At 37.4% G+C, this 17358-nt stretch overlaps 1 protein-coding gene across 2 annotated transcripts in view; it reads left to right on the forward strand.

The window, feature by feature from the left end:
- CPNE4 (copine 4) overlaps nucleotides 1–17358 on the forward strand; it is a 475067-nt gene that overhangs the window by 331827 nt on the left and 125882 nt on the right. For both annotated transcript variants that reach the window (XM_032869701.1, XM_032869702.1), the window contains exons 4-5: nucleotides 7762–7833; nucleotides 14308–14382. In XM_032869701.1, the coding sequence (XP_032725592.1) occupies nucleotides 7762–7833; nucleotides 14308–14382 (147 nt within the window). The remainder of the gene's footprint in view (nucleotides 1–7761; nucleotides 7834–14307; nucleotides 14383–17358) is intronic.

Genomic DNA, 17358 nt, shown 5'->3' on the forward strand with positions numbered 1-17358 from the left:
GAAAGAGTGTTGATCATTAAATGACAGCAAAGAAATGAGCTATGTGAAGCACGCAACACATTATCTGGCACAGAGGAAAAGGTTTAGGTGTTTTTCCCAGAAGCAAAGCCTGGAGAGCAAGTAGAGAATTTGAGATGTGAAGAAAAAACCAAAAGGGGAGTGGAGAAGTGAGATGGGAAAGGGAAAGTAGCCAATAAAGTAAAGGGTGCATTGTCTAATAAATCACCACTAGAACAACTAGAGTTTCATCCCACTGAGGAAACTTGGGTGCCTATGTAGACCAAATACCACAGAGTCACCCCCATCCCTGGGACAAAAAAGTGGGGAATTTCTGTACCAAAGACCATCAGTCATTGGTTGATGTTCACTGCCGAGGGTATTAATCCTTACTTTCAGCCCCCTGCACCTGTAGACAATAGGCAGGCATACCAGAAAAAAATCTTTAGGTAATGAGATGCCAAGGCCAGCGGTTGGAAGCCCTGCCAGCTCTGCAGTGGTAAAGCCTGAGGAGATCTGGGCATGTGTTCCTCTCTCTGCTACAGTGAGCCATCAGGAAACCTTGTTTGTTCTCTGTAGTGGTGGTCATAGTAATTGCTAGTTTGCAAAACTAGAGATGCTCCTTGACAAAAGGTTCTGGGGCCAAACAAGTGTAAGGAATGCATCTTACATGGTTGTACTCAGGGAGACTCACAAATAAAGCTCTGGTGATGTCCTGCCGTTGAGCTATGAGACTTTTTCTGATCCTTTGATTTTCAGACTTATTTCCACAGTTTTTTTCATGCACTATGGACTTACCTTTTAAGAAATAAAAATTCTCTGATACATGCTTTGGGGGTAATCAATTCTGATTCAGACCAGAGATGTGATTGTCAAATATTGTAAAGAAGTTTCTTGTCTGCTTACCATGATAGCCTCACAACAGTGCCTAGCACAGAGAAGTTGTTCAATCAATAGTTTTTGTTACAATAAAGTCTTACAAAATTTCAAAAAATATTCTGAAGACATTTTCTGTGAAGCAGTCTCACAAAAAATGACTGTCTGGTCTCCAGAATAACTGTTTTGCAAGACTTTGAAAGAAAGTTTAGCTAAATGTATACTTGTTGAAATATTTGCCAAAACATTTTTTATTCTCCTGACTTCTTTGCCTTCGTCCAAATGAAACAGTGGATTTTCCTGAAAGATGAGGACCCATATTGTTAGAATATCCACTTCAAAGGAAAGAAGTGGTTCTTTCCCTGATCCATCTGTAAATACAGATCATGCATGGCATTGATGTCCTTATGGTCCAACTTTGCTAAAAAAGAGTGGTTCAACTTCTTTTTTCCTCCCCCTATACTTCACCATTTTTTGAATGGTAAGGATTGCAGTTATGACCCCACTATAGGATAGAAAAGAATCCAATTAGAGGACTTCTATCTTATGGTCTAAAATGAGTCTCTGGTAGGTGACATATAGATAGGTCTTGTTTTTTATCCATTCTGTCACCATATGTCTTTTGACTGGTGTGTTTAGTCCATTTACATTCAAAGTAATTATTGATAGATATGTACTTATTGCCATTTTATTACTTGTTTTGTGGTTGTTTCTGAAGATTTACTCTGATCCTTTCTTGTCTTTCTCTCTTTCATGTTTTGCTGATTTTCTTTAGCGATATACTTGAATTTCTTTCTTTGTTCTTTGAATATTTATTAGTGGTTTTTGATATATGGCTTCCATTATGTTTGTGTATAATCTCTTCTGCAAATAGCAGTATATATTAGGTTGATAGTTATTTAAGTTTGAACCCATTCTTTCTCCTGTCCTCCCACATTTTATGTTATGTTTATTTATACATGTTATTATGTTTTATGTCCTTTTTCTGTGAGTTCCTTGACTGATTTGTTTTACAGAAATATTCATTTTACTGCTTTTGTGTTTCCTACCTTTATACTGACACTTTTTTTTTCTCCTTTCCACTCAAAGTGTCCCCTTCAATGTTTCTTACAGGGCTGATTTAGTGTTCATGAATTCTTTAGTTTTTGTTTTTCTGGGAAACTCTTTATCTTTCCTTCTATTCTGAATGACAGTCTTTAATGGATAGAGTATTCTTGGCTGCGGATTTTCCCATTCAGCACTTTGAATATACCACTCTCTTCTGGCTTACAAAGTTTCTGTTGAAAAATATCCCACTAACCCTATAGGTTTTCCTTGTAAGTTACGGATTTCTTTGGTGTTGCTGCTTTTAAATTTTTTTCTCCATCACTACATTTTGTAAATTTAATTACAATATGTTTTGGTGGGGTTATGCTTTTGTTTTTTTGTTTTTGTTGTTGTTTTGTTTTTGTTTTTATTTTTGTATTTCTTGGCAGGAGTTCTCTGTGCTTCTTGAATCTGGATATCTGTTTCCTTCCCCAGATTAGGGATGTTTTCAACTATTGTTTCCCCAAATAAATTTTCTGGCCCCCTTTCTCTATCTTCCCCTTCTGGGACTCCTAGAATATGAATGTGATTACATTTGATGGAATCACTGAGTTCTCTAAATCTGTTCTCCTTTTGTATAATTCTTTTCTCTCTCTTTAGTCTGATTACTTTCCATTACTCTGTCTTCTAGGTCACTAATTCATTCTTCTTATTCTTCCATCCTGCTCTTCATTCCGTCAAGACATGCTTCTCATTTCATTTATTGAGCCCTTTATCTTTGCTATGTTATTCCTTACCTCTGTGTTAAGCGTCTCACTCATGTCTTCCACTCTTTTATCAAGTTCAGCAAGTAATCCTTATGATCATTGCTTTAAATTCTCTATTGGGCATATTACTTAAGTTAGAGGACTTCTAACAAGTGTATCCTCTTGCAAGACAGAGCTGACTGAGTTTTTGTTGTTGTTGTTGTTGGTGGTGGTGGTGGTGGTTTTGTTTTGTTTTGTTTTGTTTTTGCCTCAAATGTCCTCTGACAAGACATAAGGCCTTCTTGAGCCTGATACAGTTGCTTCAGCTCCAAGAAAGCCTACATGAGAAGTGAGATTTGCAACAAATAGCCTTTTCTGTATAGATCACTGACCCTGCTGGCCAACCCCACCACTTTTGCCCAACAGTCCTAAAAATGGCAACATCATTGTTTATTGATCTTTATTACAATGAAACTCTAATTGTTACTTGAAACTCTAATTATTACTCATTTTTTGGAGCTGAGATGGAGGCCTGCAGGGCTGTAAAATAAGTTTGTTTGATTCCCTGCTTGATTAGCCATTTGTATACCCAAATGCCCACTAGTTAAGCAGGACTATTTCTGGGGAGATTGCTTATCTTCCTAGCATTAGTAAAAGGCAGGAGCTTGGAACATAATAGCATTCTCTTCACACCCCACAAATGTGAATGTTGGCATTTCTATATAAAAGTGAGAAAAGAGAATGTCATCCATTCTTGTAAGTTAATATCTTGTAAGTTAAGTCTCCCTTGGTCTTGCTTGAAGAATGAATATGTGGATCTTGGAAGACACAGTCTGTAAAGACAGTGTACCCATACCCACACCTGGTAATCCAGTGAGTGGGTTTTTACAACACTAAGAGGATGGTTGGGGTCATTTGGAGCCATAGAGTTAGGACACCAATGTGGATGAGACAATGACAATGAACAATAGTATCTCTGAGGCCAGATTTACTTGGGAAACAAGATATGTTGCCTTTGTTTAGTTAGATTTTGGCCTGGATGCCACTTACCAGTGACCCTTGTTTTGTCTTTGATTCATGTGTTTTCCCTATTCCTCTTTGCTGAAAACGCCTTGGAGAGAAACTATAAAATCTTCCTTATGTATTTGTTGTCTGTTTCCTGTGTTTCCTCTATGTTTTGGTTCATCTCAAGTTCAAGAATGATGTCTATATTTTTCTAGGAAATAGTAGTTTTTCTAAAACCTTTGATAATCAATCTGTGAATGAGGAGGGAGAGGGGATAATGATTCTGACTACAGAAGAACCACTTGAACCTTCTTAATGAGTAGGGTGGGGAATTTAAGCGACTTATTTTTTTATTTATTTATCTGGAAATTTATTTTTTATTATCATATAATGTATTATTTGTTTCAGGGGTACAGGTCTGTAATTCATAATTTTTATACAATTCACAGTGCTCACCATAGCACATACCCTCCCTAATGTCCATCACCCAGACATCCCATCTGTCCCACCCCCCTCCACTCCAGTAACCCTCAGTTTGTTCCCTGAGTTTAAGAGTCTCTTATGGTTTGTCTCCCTCTCTGGTTTCATCTTGTTTCATTTTTCCCTCCCTTCCTCTATGATCCTCATCTCAAATTCCTCATATCAGTGAGATCATATGATAATTGTCTTTCTCTGATTGACTTCTTTCACTTAGCATAATACCCTCTAGTTCCATCTATGTCATCGCAAATGGCAAGATTTCTGGGGGGGGGGGTTGATGGCTGCATAGTATTCCATTGTGTGTGTGTGTGTGTGTGTACACACACATCACATCTTCTTTATCCATTCTTCTGTTAATGGACATCTAGGCTCTTTCCATAGTTAGGCTATTATGGACATTGCTTCTATAGACATTGGGGTGTACATGCCCCTTTAAATCACTACATTTATATCTTTGGGGTAAATACCCAGTATCGCAATTCCTGGGTCATAAGGTAGCTCTATTTTCAACTTTTTGAGGAACCTCCATACTGTTTTCCAGAGTGGCTGCACCAGCTTTCATCCCACCAACAGTGTAGGAGGGTTCTCCTTTCTCCACATCCTCGCCAACATCTGTCATTTCCAGACTTGTTAATTTTAGCCATTCTGACTGGTGTGAGGTGTATCTAACTGCAGTTTTGATTTGTAGGAAATACGAGTAATTTAGATTCAGACATAACTATAGGAAAGAATGCCAATTCCTTTACCATCTGAAATTTTTTCATGTCATTTTATTGGTAACCAGCTGTGAATAAAACAAAAACAGAAACAACCATGTTCTTAATCATTATGCTACACTGCCCTTAACCAAAGCCAGTGTCTTCAGATTACTCCATTCTTGAGGTTTAACATGATCATTTCTTTTCAGTCTTCTTCATGTTTACATATTGAGGGTTAAACACACAAACATAAGATCCAGAGTTTAAAAGAAAACACATAGAATGAAAATCCAGCAGTGAAAATTTTCTGAATCTGTATTTTGAGTTCACATACCAGTCAAATGTAGCTAGAGATCAGTTTCTGGGGTCAGACCCGTGTTCAAATCTATGCCACTTCCTCTTAGCCTTGTGGCTTTGGAACAGTTGCTTAACCTCTGTGTCCAATTTTTATCGTATATAAAAGGAAATTAACAATACCAAATTTGTGGGGAAATAAAATTAGAAATAAAGTGACCACTAAAATAACAACTTTACTTCATTTCTCATTTCCTTCAGATTCTATTCTCTCTACCTCATTTTATAGCCAAACTTATTGAAATAATTGTCTTCATGTGTTTGCTCAGTTTCCTTCCCTTTCTCTCTTCTTCAATCTGCTCCAATCTGCTTTCTGCCCCAAATCTGAATACATGTTCTTTGCTCTCCCAAATTAATGTCCTCTTCCATTGTCCCTTATCTCAATGAATCGCACAACCATCTAATTCAATAATGCATTTATCACTTATCATACCTCCCTCTCTCTTCATTTTTAGTCCATTTCCAAATCTCTCCCTCTTCTCTCCATTTCCAGCACCACCACCATCTCTTACCGAGACTATTGCAGAAGATTCTGAAGTGGTCTACTCTCATCCACCCCACCACCTATCCATTTATTGTTCTCACCACAGCCAATGTATCTCTCTTTTGTGATGCGTTATTTTGATTTATTTGACCATTTGGTTAATGCCTATCTCTGCTGCAGAATGTAAGTTCCATGAGGTTAGATATTGTAACTGACTTTGCTTACCACTCTATTCTTAGTAGTTAGCACTGAGGCTAGAATAATGAAGGCTAAGTAATATTTTGGGAATGTGTACTCCTAAATGGGAGTTCCCATTGCTGTCATTATCATCATCTTCATTGTCATCATTTTCATCATCCATCACCAGATGATTTCTTACAAAAATACTCTTACTTCAGATCATAGCCAGTTGAGCATAAAGTTCTTTAAAACTGCTTGGCCTAGGAAGGTTCTGTGAACTTTTTGTATTTGACACAGCATAGTCATAGTATTTTCAGTGCTCTAACAAAGAGACAAAAAGATATAAGGATGTCAGAGAAAGGGTTTGTCTCCCTGCTTTTCACAGTGATGTCCTTTCCTGTTCTGTAAACCAAATGTACATTGTTACCTATTGCTACATAAAAAATTACTCAAACTTGACAGCGTAAAAAAAAAAAAAAAAGCATTTATGGAGTGCCTGGGTGGCTCAGTCATTAAGCATCTTCCTTCAGCTCAGGTTGTGATCCCAGGGTACTGCGATCAAGCCCTGCATCTGGCTCCCTGCTCATCAGGGAGGCTGCTTTTCCCTCTCCAACTCCCCCTGCTTGTATTTCTGCTGTCACTGTCCCTCTGTCAAATAAATAAATAAAATCTTTAAAAAAACCCCAAAAGACAGCATTTATGATCTCACCGAATTGGGGGAGAGTGTGGCTGTGTCCTCTGGATCAGGGTCTCTTACAAGGCTGCTCTGAAGGTACAGTTATTTCAAGACTTAGCTTAGAGGAGGACCTGATTCCAAGCTCATCATGGATCTGTTGACAGTCTTCTGGTTCTCACTGGTTGTTGGCTGGACACATCAATTCCTTGCCACCTGAGCTGTTCTATAGGGCTACTCGTAACATTGCAACTTGCTTCCTTCAGCACAAGGGCTCTGAGAGAGAAGAATAAGATGATGTTCTAGAAGGAAGTCACATTCATTTTGTGACCTAATCTCAGAAGAGATACTCCACCACTTTTGTAGTATTCTGTTCATTAGAAGCCAGTTATTAGATCCATCCCACACTCAAGGAGAGAGAACTGCACAATGGCATGAATAGGACCATTGGGAGCCTTAGATAGAAGCTGTCTACTGCAAGGTATCACTTTATTCTCTCTCAGCAAGAGCACAGCTGTCATTGATTGTTTTAAGTCTTTTCTCCTTTGAGAATCATGAATTGCATATCCTTCAGGGCCCCCTAATATATCCTTCATACATTTCTTTCAAAAATGGGAAGGCAGAGGCAGGTGGGGCAAGTTCTGCTAAGAAGAGCTCCCAATATAATAACAACTTTAGTTGTCATTGCATGTTGTGCATTGGCACTGAATCATGAAGAGGACCCCAATTACTCTTTTTCGCTTGTCTGGGCATCAGTATCCTAATGACTGACTTTATAGCTTCCTAATGAAGATATTAAAAACAGAACTCTAGAGATTATAGATACAGAAGGTGTATATTTAGACCTTGGGTTTCCTTTCCTCCCTGTAGCCCACCCCTACTTTGCACAGAGGTTTTAATGCTAATTTGAGATCATTCTGAAACTTTCTGTTTTATCATAATATACATATCCAACATTTTCCATCTAATTTTGTTGTAATGCTTCAGATTAAGTCACCTCCTAATTGACTGACTTTTCTCTAATTTCTCATGCCCTTACTCTCTTACATAATATGTTATAAGAAGAAAGAAGGGAATAACCTGTATTTAGGAGTTTCATGGAAAAAAAGCCTAGAAATAAACAGACATAGTGTTATAATTTCAAGTAGAATTCTAAATACAGAATTTTGTAAAGAAAAAATTAAAAAGTAGACCTAACAATCATATAACTAGTATCTCTACATTTTGTTTCTTTTTGTGCAGATTGTTTCCCAGAGAAAACTGTCTAAATCCTTGTTGAAGCATGGGAACACAGCAGGGAAATCCTCCATCACGGTAAGCCCTTCCTTAGCAGCCCTCTGTTCAGGTGCCCAGATGGAGCATCTGGTCCAAACCTAGCAGTAGGAAGCAGACTCTCTGAGTATTGGGAGTTGACACCACAACTGCTTAGCTATCCAGATTACTCCTTTCCTTCTTGTACCTTTTTCCTTTTTGCCAATAGAAAGAGATAGAAAAAGTATTTGAAAGTGAGGCCATTCACTTCTACTAAGCACTTCTGTAGTTAGTATGTAGGTTTCGGTGGAGGGCAAAGATGGAGTTATTGAGAACATTAAGAATATGGAATTGTCTGGGGTTTTCAAATCATCAAACTACCTATTCCTGCCTCTCATTTTTTTGAGAATTAAAAATCTGCTCTAATAGCAATTAGTCCAAGGTTAGGTTTGTTTCCTAAGGACCAGAGAACTCAGCATTTTAAGTATCCTCTTTAATATATTAGTTTGAAGTTATGTCATTGTATTTAGTAGCCACTACCCACATGTGATTATTTAAACTTAAATAAAATTATTCAAAATTAAATAAAAGAAAATACCCACACCTTACACTAGCCATATATCAAGTGTTCAGGAGTTGTATGTGGCTATGAATGTGGGGAGGGAAACAGAGAATCAGATTCAGGAGGCGCAGAAATCCACCAACAACTCAACCCACTGAAATCCACACCAAGACACCCAGTGATTAAGATGGCAAACACAGTGATAAAGAATTTTAAAGTTTGCAAGAGAAAACTGGGCAGTTATCTACAAAGGAAACTCCAGGAGGCTATCAGCTGATTTTCCAGCAGAAACTTTGCAGGCCAGTAGAGAGTAGCACAAAACATTCAAAGTGCTAAAAGTGAAAAATTTACAGCCAAGAATACTCTATTTCAGTAAGGCTATCTTTCAGAATAGGAAAACAAAGAGTTTCCCAGACAAACAAAAATTAAAAGAATTCATGACCACTAAACCAGCCTTATAAAGAATCTTAAGGGGGACCTTGTGAGTAGAAAACAAATACCACAAGTAAGAGTAAGAAAAATAGGAAGCACAAAAACAAACAAAATTAAGCTTATCTATAAATATTGGTCAAGAGATGCACAAAGTAAAAGGCTGTAAGATATGATACCAAGTATCTGAAACATAAAGGGGAGAAGAGTAAAGAATGAGTTCAGAATTAAGGTAACCATCAACTTAACATAGACCACTATAAGCAGAAGACATTATATATAAACTAAATGGTAACCACAAATCAAAAAACAATAATAGATGTGCATAAAATGAAGAATAAAGAATCCAAATAGTTTACTAAAGAAAGTTAACTAATTATGAGAGAAAACAACAAGGGAAGAAAGGAACAGAGAAGAACTACAAAAGCAACCATAAAATAAGTAACAAAATGACAATAAATACACACATATCAGTACTTACTTTGAATGTAAATGGACTAAATGCTCCAGTCAAAACACATAAGATGATGGAGTAGATTAAAAAAAAAAAAAAAAAGACTCATAATAGGCTGACTGTAAGAAATTTAATTCAGATCTAAGGACACATACACACTGAAAGTGAAGGGATAGAGAAACTATCATTCAAATGGAAGTAAAATGAAAGCCAAAGTTACAGTACTTATATTGGACAAAACAGACATTAAAACAAAGGCTGTAACAAGGGACAAAGAAGGACACTATATAGTCATAAACAATACAATCCAACAAGAAGATATAAAAATTGTAAATATGTATGCACCCAACATGGGAGCACCCAAATACATAAAGCAGTTAATAACAAACATAAAGGAACTAATCAATAGTAATACAATAATAGTAGGGGATTTTAACATCCTACTTACTTCAATGGATGGATCATCCAAACAGAAAATTAAAGAAACAGTGGCTTGAATGACACACTGGACAAAATGGATTTAACAGACACATTCAGAATGTTCCATCCTAAAACAGCAGAATATGCATTCTTTTCAGGTACATACGGACCATACTTCAGAATAGATAACATATTAGGCCACAAGGCAAGTCTCAACATGTTCAAAAAGATGGGCATCATACCATCTTTTCTGAAACTAGAAATCAACCATAAGAAAAACATGGAAAGCACACAAATACACAGAGGTTAAATAATATGCTACTAAACAATGAATGGGCCAACACGAAATCAAAGACAAAATAAAAAGAATACATGGAGATAAATGAAGTTGAAAATAAAATGGTCTAAAATCTGTGGGATACAGCAAAGGCTGTTCTAAGAGGGAAGTTTATAGCAATATAGGCCCACCTTAAGAAATAAGAAAAGTCCCAAATAAACAACCTACCTTATAGCTAAAGGAACTAGAAAAATGATAACAAACAAAACCCAAAACCAGTAAAAGGAAGGAAATCATAAAGATTAGAGCAGAAACAAACAAGATAGAAACTAAAAAGAATAGAACAGATCAATGAAACCAGGAGCTGGTTCTTTGTAAAATCAGTAAAATTGATAATATTTTAGCCAGACTTTAGACTTATAAGTAAAACAAGAAAGGGGAGAAATAACAACTGAGATTACAGAAATACACAGTTGTAACAGAATATTATGAAAAATTCTATCCAGCAAATTGGACAACCTAGTAGAAATAGATAAATTCCTAGAAACATATAACCTCCCAAAATTGAATCAGGAAGAAAGAGAAAATTTGAACAGAGCAATTACTAGCAATGAAATTGAATCAGCAATAAAAGAACTCCCAGCAAACAAAAGTCCAGGGCCAGACAACTTCACAGGTGAATTCTATCAAACATTTAAAGAAGAGTTAATACCTATTCTTAAACGATTCCAAAAAATAGAAGAAGGAAAACTTCCTAATTCATTCTATAAAGCCATTATTACACTGATACCAAAACCGGATAAAGACATTGCAAAAACAGAACTACAGGCCAGTTTCTCTGATGAATGTAGGTGCCAAAAATCCTCAACAAAATACTAGCAAATAGAATCTAACAATACATTTAAAGAATCATTCACCACGATCAGGCGGGATTTATTCCTGAGGTGCAAGCATGACTCAGTATTTGCAAATCATTGTGATACATCACATCAGTAAAAGAAGGGATAAAAATCATATGATCATATTAATAGATGCAGAAAAAGCACTTGACAAAGTATAACATCTGTTCTTGATAAAATCCGTCAAAAAATAGTATCAGAGGAAACGCACTTCACATAATAAATGAAAAACCCACAGCTAACATTACACTCAATGGTGAAAAATTGAGAGCATTTTCTCTAAGGTCAGGAACAAGATGGAGACGTCCATTCTCACCACTATTATTTGACATAGTGCTGGACTTCCTAGCCATGTCATCAAACAAGAGGAATGAAAGAAAGTCATCCAAATTGGTAGGGAAGAAGTAACTTTCCCTATTTGCAGATGACCTGGTACTACATAAAGAAAACCCTAAACACTCCACCAAAAAACTACTAGAACTGGGGCTCCCGAATGGCTGAGTCAATTAAGCATCTGCATTTGGCTCAGATCATGATCCCAGGGTACTGGGATCGAGCCCCACATCATGCATGCTCTCTGCTCATTGGGGAGCCTGCTTCTCCCTCTGCCTCTACCTGCCATTTCCCCTGCTTGTGCATGTGTGCTCTCTCTCTGTCAAATACATAAATAAAAATCTTAAAAAAAAAAACTTACTAGAACTGATAAATGAATTTAGTAAGGTTGCAGGATACAAAATCAACATACAAAAATCCATGGCATTTTTATATACTAATAATGAAACAGAAAGAGAAGTTAAGAAAGCAATCTCATTTACTATTGCACCAAAGAAAATTAAATACCTAAGAAAAATTTAACCAAGGAAGTGAAAGACCTGTACTCTGAAAATCATGAAAGATATTAAAGATGACACAAACAAGTGGAAAGATACTCCATGTTCATGGTTTGGAAGAACAAATACTGTGAAAGTGTCCATACTACCTAAAGTAATCTGCACATTAAACACACTTCCTATCAAAATACCAATAACATTTTTCACAGAACTAGAATAGACAATCCTAAAATTTGTATGGAACTATACAGAGGACTCCAAATAACCAAATCAGTCTGGAAAAAGAAAAACAAAGCTGGAGGTATCACAATTCCAGATTTCAATTTGTACAATGAAGTTGTAATAATCAAAACAGTATGGGACTGGCACAAAAATAGGCACATAGATCAATGGAATAGAATAGAAAGCCCAGAAGTAAACCCACATTTGTATATATGGTCAACTCATCTTTGACAAAGGAGGAAAGAATATGCAGTGGGGAAAAAGACAGCTTCTCCAACAAATGGTGTTGGGAAAACTGGATGGCTAAATGTAAAAGAATGAAACTGGACCACTGGCTTACACTATGCACAAAGATAAACTCAAAATGGTTTAAGAACCTAAATGTGAGACCTAAACCTATAAAAATCCTAGAAGAGAGCATAGGAAGTATGCTCTGGCATTGGAACATAGCAATTTCTGGCATTGGACAATAGCAACTTTTTTCTAGATATGTCTCCTGAGGCAAGGGGAACAAAAGCAAAAATAAACTGGGAGCTTCATCAAAATAAAAAGTTTCTGCACAGCAAAGTAAATGATCAACAAAACTAAAAAACACCTACCGAATGGGGGAAGATATTTGCAAATGATATTTCTGATGAAGGATTGGTGTCCAAAATATATAAAGAACTTACACAACTCCACATCCCAATAATAAATAATCCAATTAAAAATAGGCAGAAAACACTTCTCTGAAGAAGACATCCAGACGGCCAAAAGACATAGGAAAAGATGCTCACTGTCACTCATCAAGGAAATACAAATGAAAGCTTCAATGAGACATCACCTCACCTGTCAGAATGGCTAACCCCAAAAACATATGAAACAATAAGTGTTGGTGAGGATGTGGAGAAAAAGGAACCCTGTTATACTGTTGGTATAAATGCAAAGTAGTGCAAAACAGGGTGCAGGTTTGTCAAAAAGTTAAAGATAGAACTACTCTATGATCCAGTAATTGCACTATTGGGTATTTACCCAAAGAATACAAAAACACCAATTTGAAGGGATACATGAACCCCCATGTTTATTGCAGCATATATACGATAGCAAAATTACGGAAGCAGCCCAAGGGTCCATGGATAAATGAATGGATAAAGAAGAGGTGACTATATATATATATATATATATATATATATATAATCTGCCTGGAATATTATTCAGCTATAAAGAACAATGAAATCTTGCCAACGACATGGATGGAGCTACAGAGTATTATGCTAAGTGAAATAAGCCAGTCAGAGAAAGACAAATACCATATGATCTCACTCATATGTGGAATTTAAAAAACAAAACAAAGGAAAAGATTTTTAAAAAGTAGAGTGAGAGACAAACCAAGCATAGACTCTTTACTATAGGGAACAAACTGATGATTAGTCGGGGGGTGGGGGGGTGCTGAAATGGCACATGGAGATTAAGGAGTACAGTCAAACCATGATGAGCACTGAGTAATGTATAGAGTTGTATTACTATATTGTACACCTGAAACTGATACAATACTGTATTGTATTTCCACTAACTGGAATTTTTAAAAAAATTAATGAAAAAGTAATTACATGTAGCTAGCAGCCACTCTATTGGACAGTGCAGATTACAGAACATTTCTGTCATCACATAATGTTCAGTTGGGCAATACTGAAAGTATTTCTAAATAAAACCTTAAAATTTCTAATAAAACTCCAGTATTTAAAACTTTGGCATCTCATTTTAGAGCCCTTGAGAAAGGTAGAGAAAGTGGTCTGATCATTGCCTAGACAAAATTTTTTAAAAAGTAGAAAAATATGCTAGGAAAATCTGAATTGCTTGGGTGGGATGGGGGGGGGTGTAAATTGCCAGGCAGCAAACCTCCTGAGGTCCTTTGAACATTCCTTTTTAACTTGAAAGTGACTGATTCATTTTTTTTTTAAAAAGTTAAGGTCATTTTTAAGGGAAAAATGCAAAAAGATTCCCTGTGGTGTAAGTTATGACCACTCTCACAAGCACTTACCTGAGTTTATTGCTTGGGTATTTTAAATGATGCATTCCTATCAAGCTTTTTCTTTTTTTACTTCCATGTTCAGTCCATACAAATGGTTCAAAAAGTCTTTGAAGACTTCGTTGGTGCTCTAAAAAGCCATGGATCCAAAGGCTTACTCCCAAAGCACACAAACCCAGAGAAGCTTTGGGATGGTGAACCCCAGTTTGAGATTTGCCTTTGGCCCTTGTTCTTTCCCAGAAGAACAATACGTCATCTTGTCAGCTTTCCTCTAAGACATCTTGGAGATTTTGTTCCTCTACATATCCCAGAAAAATTTAATCTCCTTCATTTTAAATATTTAAATACTTCTCTTAATCTTGGGTCCTTGGATCAGAAAATGACTTCAAAATCTTTTGGAAAACACTTCAAAATATGTGAAAATCTTTTCCTTTAGGTGATTGCAGAAGAATTGTCTGGCAATGATGACTACGTTGAACTTGCATTCAATGCACGGAAATTGGATGACAAGGTAAAGTGTTTGGCATTAACCTTACTGAAGGAAGTAATAAAGCTTGCACACGAAGTTTAATCAGATTTCACCCTGCAGCTGTTTTTTCCCTTTCAATCCACATTATTAAACAGATCAAAGATTTCAGAGAGGTCTCCAAAGTAAGACTTTCCCCAAGTTAAGAACCAGTTGATGAGAAGGGGGAGGGACTATAATTAAAAGAAGACAATTTTGTTACACCAAGGCTTCATTTGTTCCCAAATGCCCAGGTCAATGTGCACAGGTAAATATGGTTTAACCCTGTTGCTAGGGACATTTCATAAGAAAACAGATGACATGAAAGAGAGGAGAAATGACATTTATGAAGCACCTGTATTTTCCAAGCACAAGATTAAGAGCTTTTCATGCATTATCACATTTAATCATTCTTATAACTCCCACATAGCAGGCATTATTAACTTTGTTTTGCAGATGAGGAAACAAATTAAAAAATGAAGTAACTTGTGTAAGGTCCGGATAATCCCAGAATTAAATTAAATTATTAAATATGCAAGGATTTTATTAGAAACATAGGGAGGAAATCTGCAGATTGCAATTCAAGTCTGACCATGAGTAAAGGAGAGAGAGAGAAAGGGGTGGGCAGCAGTGGCCTGGAATGTCCAGTCTAAGGAAGCTTAAACAAGGCCATCAGAGAGTCCTAGGGCCAATATTGAGCAGCAGGGAAGTTTCGTGTCACCCGTGCCTGCCTTAATGTCCCCTACACATGCAGGCACTAGCTGGGAGAGGCCCACCGGAAGCCTGGGCTCAGTGCAAGTATGGAAAATAGGAGATGTATTTCAGGGCACAGCAGCGGGGCCCTTGGTCAGTTATACTCCCTGTAGTAGGAGGTTTCTAAGGCAGTTTTCTTGGCTACCATACCCTGCTAATAAGTGGTTAAAACCGAGGATTCATTTCCAAGTCCATTCCAGGGGAATCTGACTCCCGTCTGTGTTCTCTCTCTTATATCTGACAACTTCCATCCATCACGGCCATGTCAGTCTCACCTATACAGAAGTTCCTCAGTCTCCACCCATTAAAAGGGGGAGGAGTGTCCTTTCCAACCTCACCATATATTTACGATTTCCCTCCAACCATATCCTTAAGTCAAAAACATATCACATTAATAAATGTATTCACAAAGAACTCTTTTCCTAGAGGACAACTAGAGAACCTGGGATTTGGGGAGGTGGTACCACTTTTTAAATTGCGGACGGGCGGGGCGCCTGGGTGGCTCAGTGGGTTAAAGCCTCTGCCTTCAGCTCAGGTCATGATCCCAGGGTCCTGGGATCGAGACCCGCATCAGGCTCTCTGCTCAGTGGGGAGCCTGCTTCCTCCTCTCTCTCTCTGCCTGCCTCTCTGTCTACTTGTGATCTCTGTCAAATAAATAAATAAAATCTTTTAAAAAATAAATAAATAAATAAATAAATTGCGGACAGGCATTAGGCTGAAAAAGGTAAAGCGATGTATCAGGCAGTTCCCTAAAGTTTTAGGCAGCTGTTGATAGCCTGGCATATCACCTTCATTTTCACCTATGAAGAGTGCTTAGACCATTTCTATGTTCATTAATTCATTCTTTTAATTGTTCATTCTTTCTTCATTCATCGTTCATTTACCAAACCTTTGTCGCATACTTGTTATGCATCAGGTGGTGGGGTAAAGACATGATTTAAACCATTCTCACAGCTACAACCTGTAATTCATTGCCTAACTAAATGAAATATAAATTTAAACTACAAAAGATAGAATGTTATAGCCATGATGGGATGTGATAATTGATGTATAACTGCTGTCTGGAGAAGGTTAATTCATCCTGCCTGGGGACATCAGGAAAGACTTTATCCTTGTGAATGAATTTGGATTTTTTTTGTGTCCTGAGTAGGTTACGTGAAACTTTCATGAACATTAGTGTGGGCTAGGTGCTGGGAACTGTGGTGTGCACTGATGTCAGTCGGATATTAGCTTTTACTCCTCACTTCCTGATGGCTGTTATGTTTTTTCTCCTCCATCATCTCTCCAAGTTTTAGAATAACTCACCAAACTCCTTTGTAGTATCTTTCCTGGTGCCATTATAAGCCATTGGGTCAGTGTGTGGCAGTTTTAAGCTGCTCAGCTAATGGCTTATAATGGCTTCTTTCTACTTAACAGTCTCTTAAGCACTTCTAATCCGCCCTCTAACTGACTTCTATTACAGTGCAAGAGGACTTGGGGGTTTGTTAGAGGGCCCATTAGCTCTGATGTGTTTGAACAATTTCCCTTCATTCCAATGAGTACTTGCTCAGAAAGCTGAAAAAGCGTCATGCAGCACTTAATATGGTTCTAAGTGGCCATTCCCACCTTTGTCTGGGATGATTATCCAAGGACCTTGTCAGTGCTGAGCATCCCCACTCCAAAGCTGTAGACTACAGGTCATTCATAATGTGGGTATCTTTCCCATTCTCCTTAGTAATCCAGAGAAGAGCAGGTCCTGTTCAGCATAAAGCAGAGGCCATTGTTCCTCTTTGGACCAAAAGGTGAATGGTCTCAGGTGGAAAAAGGGAAGAGTAGCATTAAGGAGCAAGATGATACCATGGAGATCACCTCAAACAACCTCTTGAGGAAACCAAGACTCAGCTAGGTCTGCTGATTTACTCAGATACTACTACTGCTGATAATACTTGTTAATAGATAGTACTGGTTATCCATTGCTACATAGGAAACCATCTCAACACCTAGTGACTTAACTTACTCTATTACATGTCATGGTTTTGAGGGTCAGAAATGGAAACAAGTTTCAATGGGGCAATTCTTCTGCTTCTTATAATGTTGACAGAAATCAACTCAACGATACTCAGCTGGGGAGGACCTTGTCTGGAGAGTTCAGTCTAGCTTTGTTCACATTCCTGACACATGGGATGGCTGAAAGGCTGGGGTCAGCTGAGGTGGTCAACCAGAGTGCCTACATAGTTGTCTTGGGTTTTT

This window comes from Lontra canadensis, unplaced genomic scaffold (genome assembly GCF_010015895.1).
Source record: "Lontra canadensis isolate GAN:19392208 unplaced genomic scaffold, GSC_riverotter_1.0 scaffold38, whole genome shotgun sequence".
In the NCBI taxonomy this organism is placed as follows: Eukaryota; Metazoa; Chordata; class Mammalia; order Carnivora; family Mustelidae; genus Lontra; species Lontra canadensis.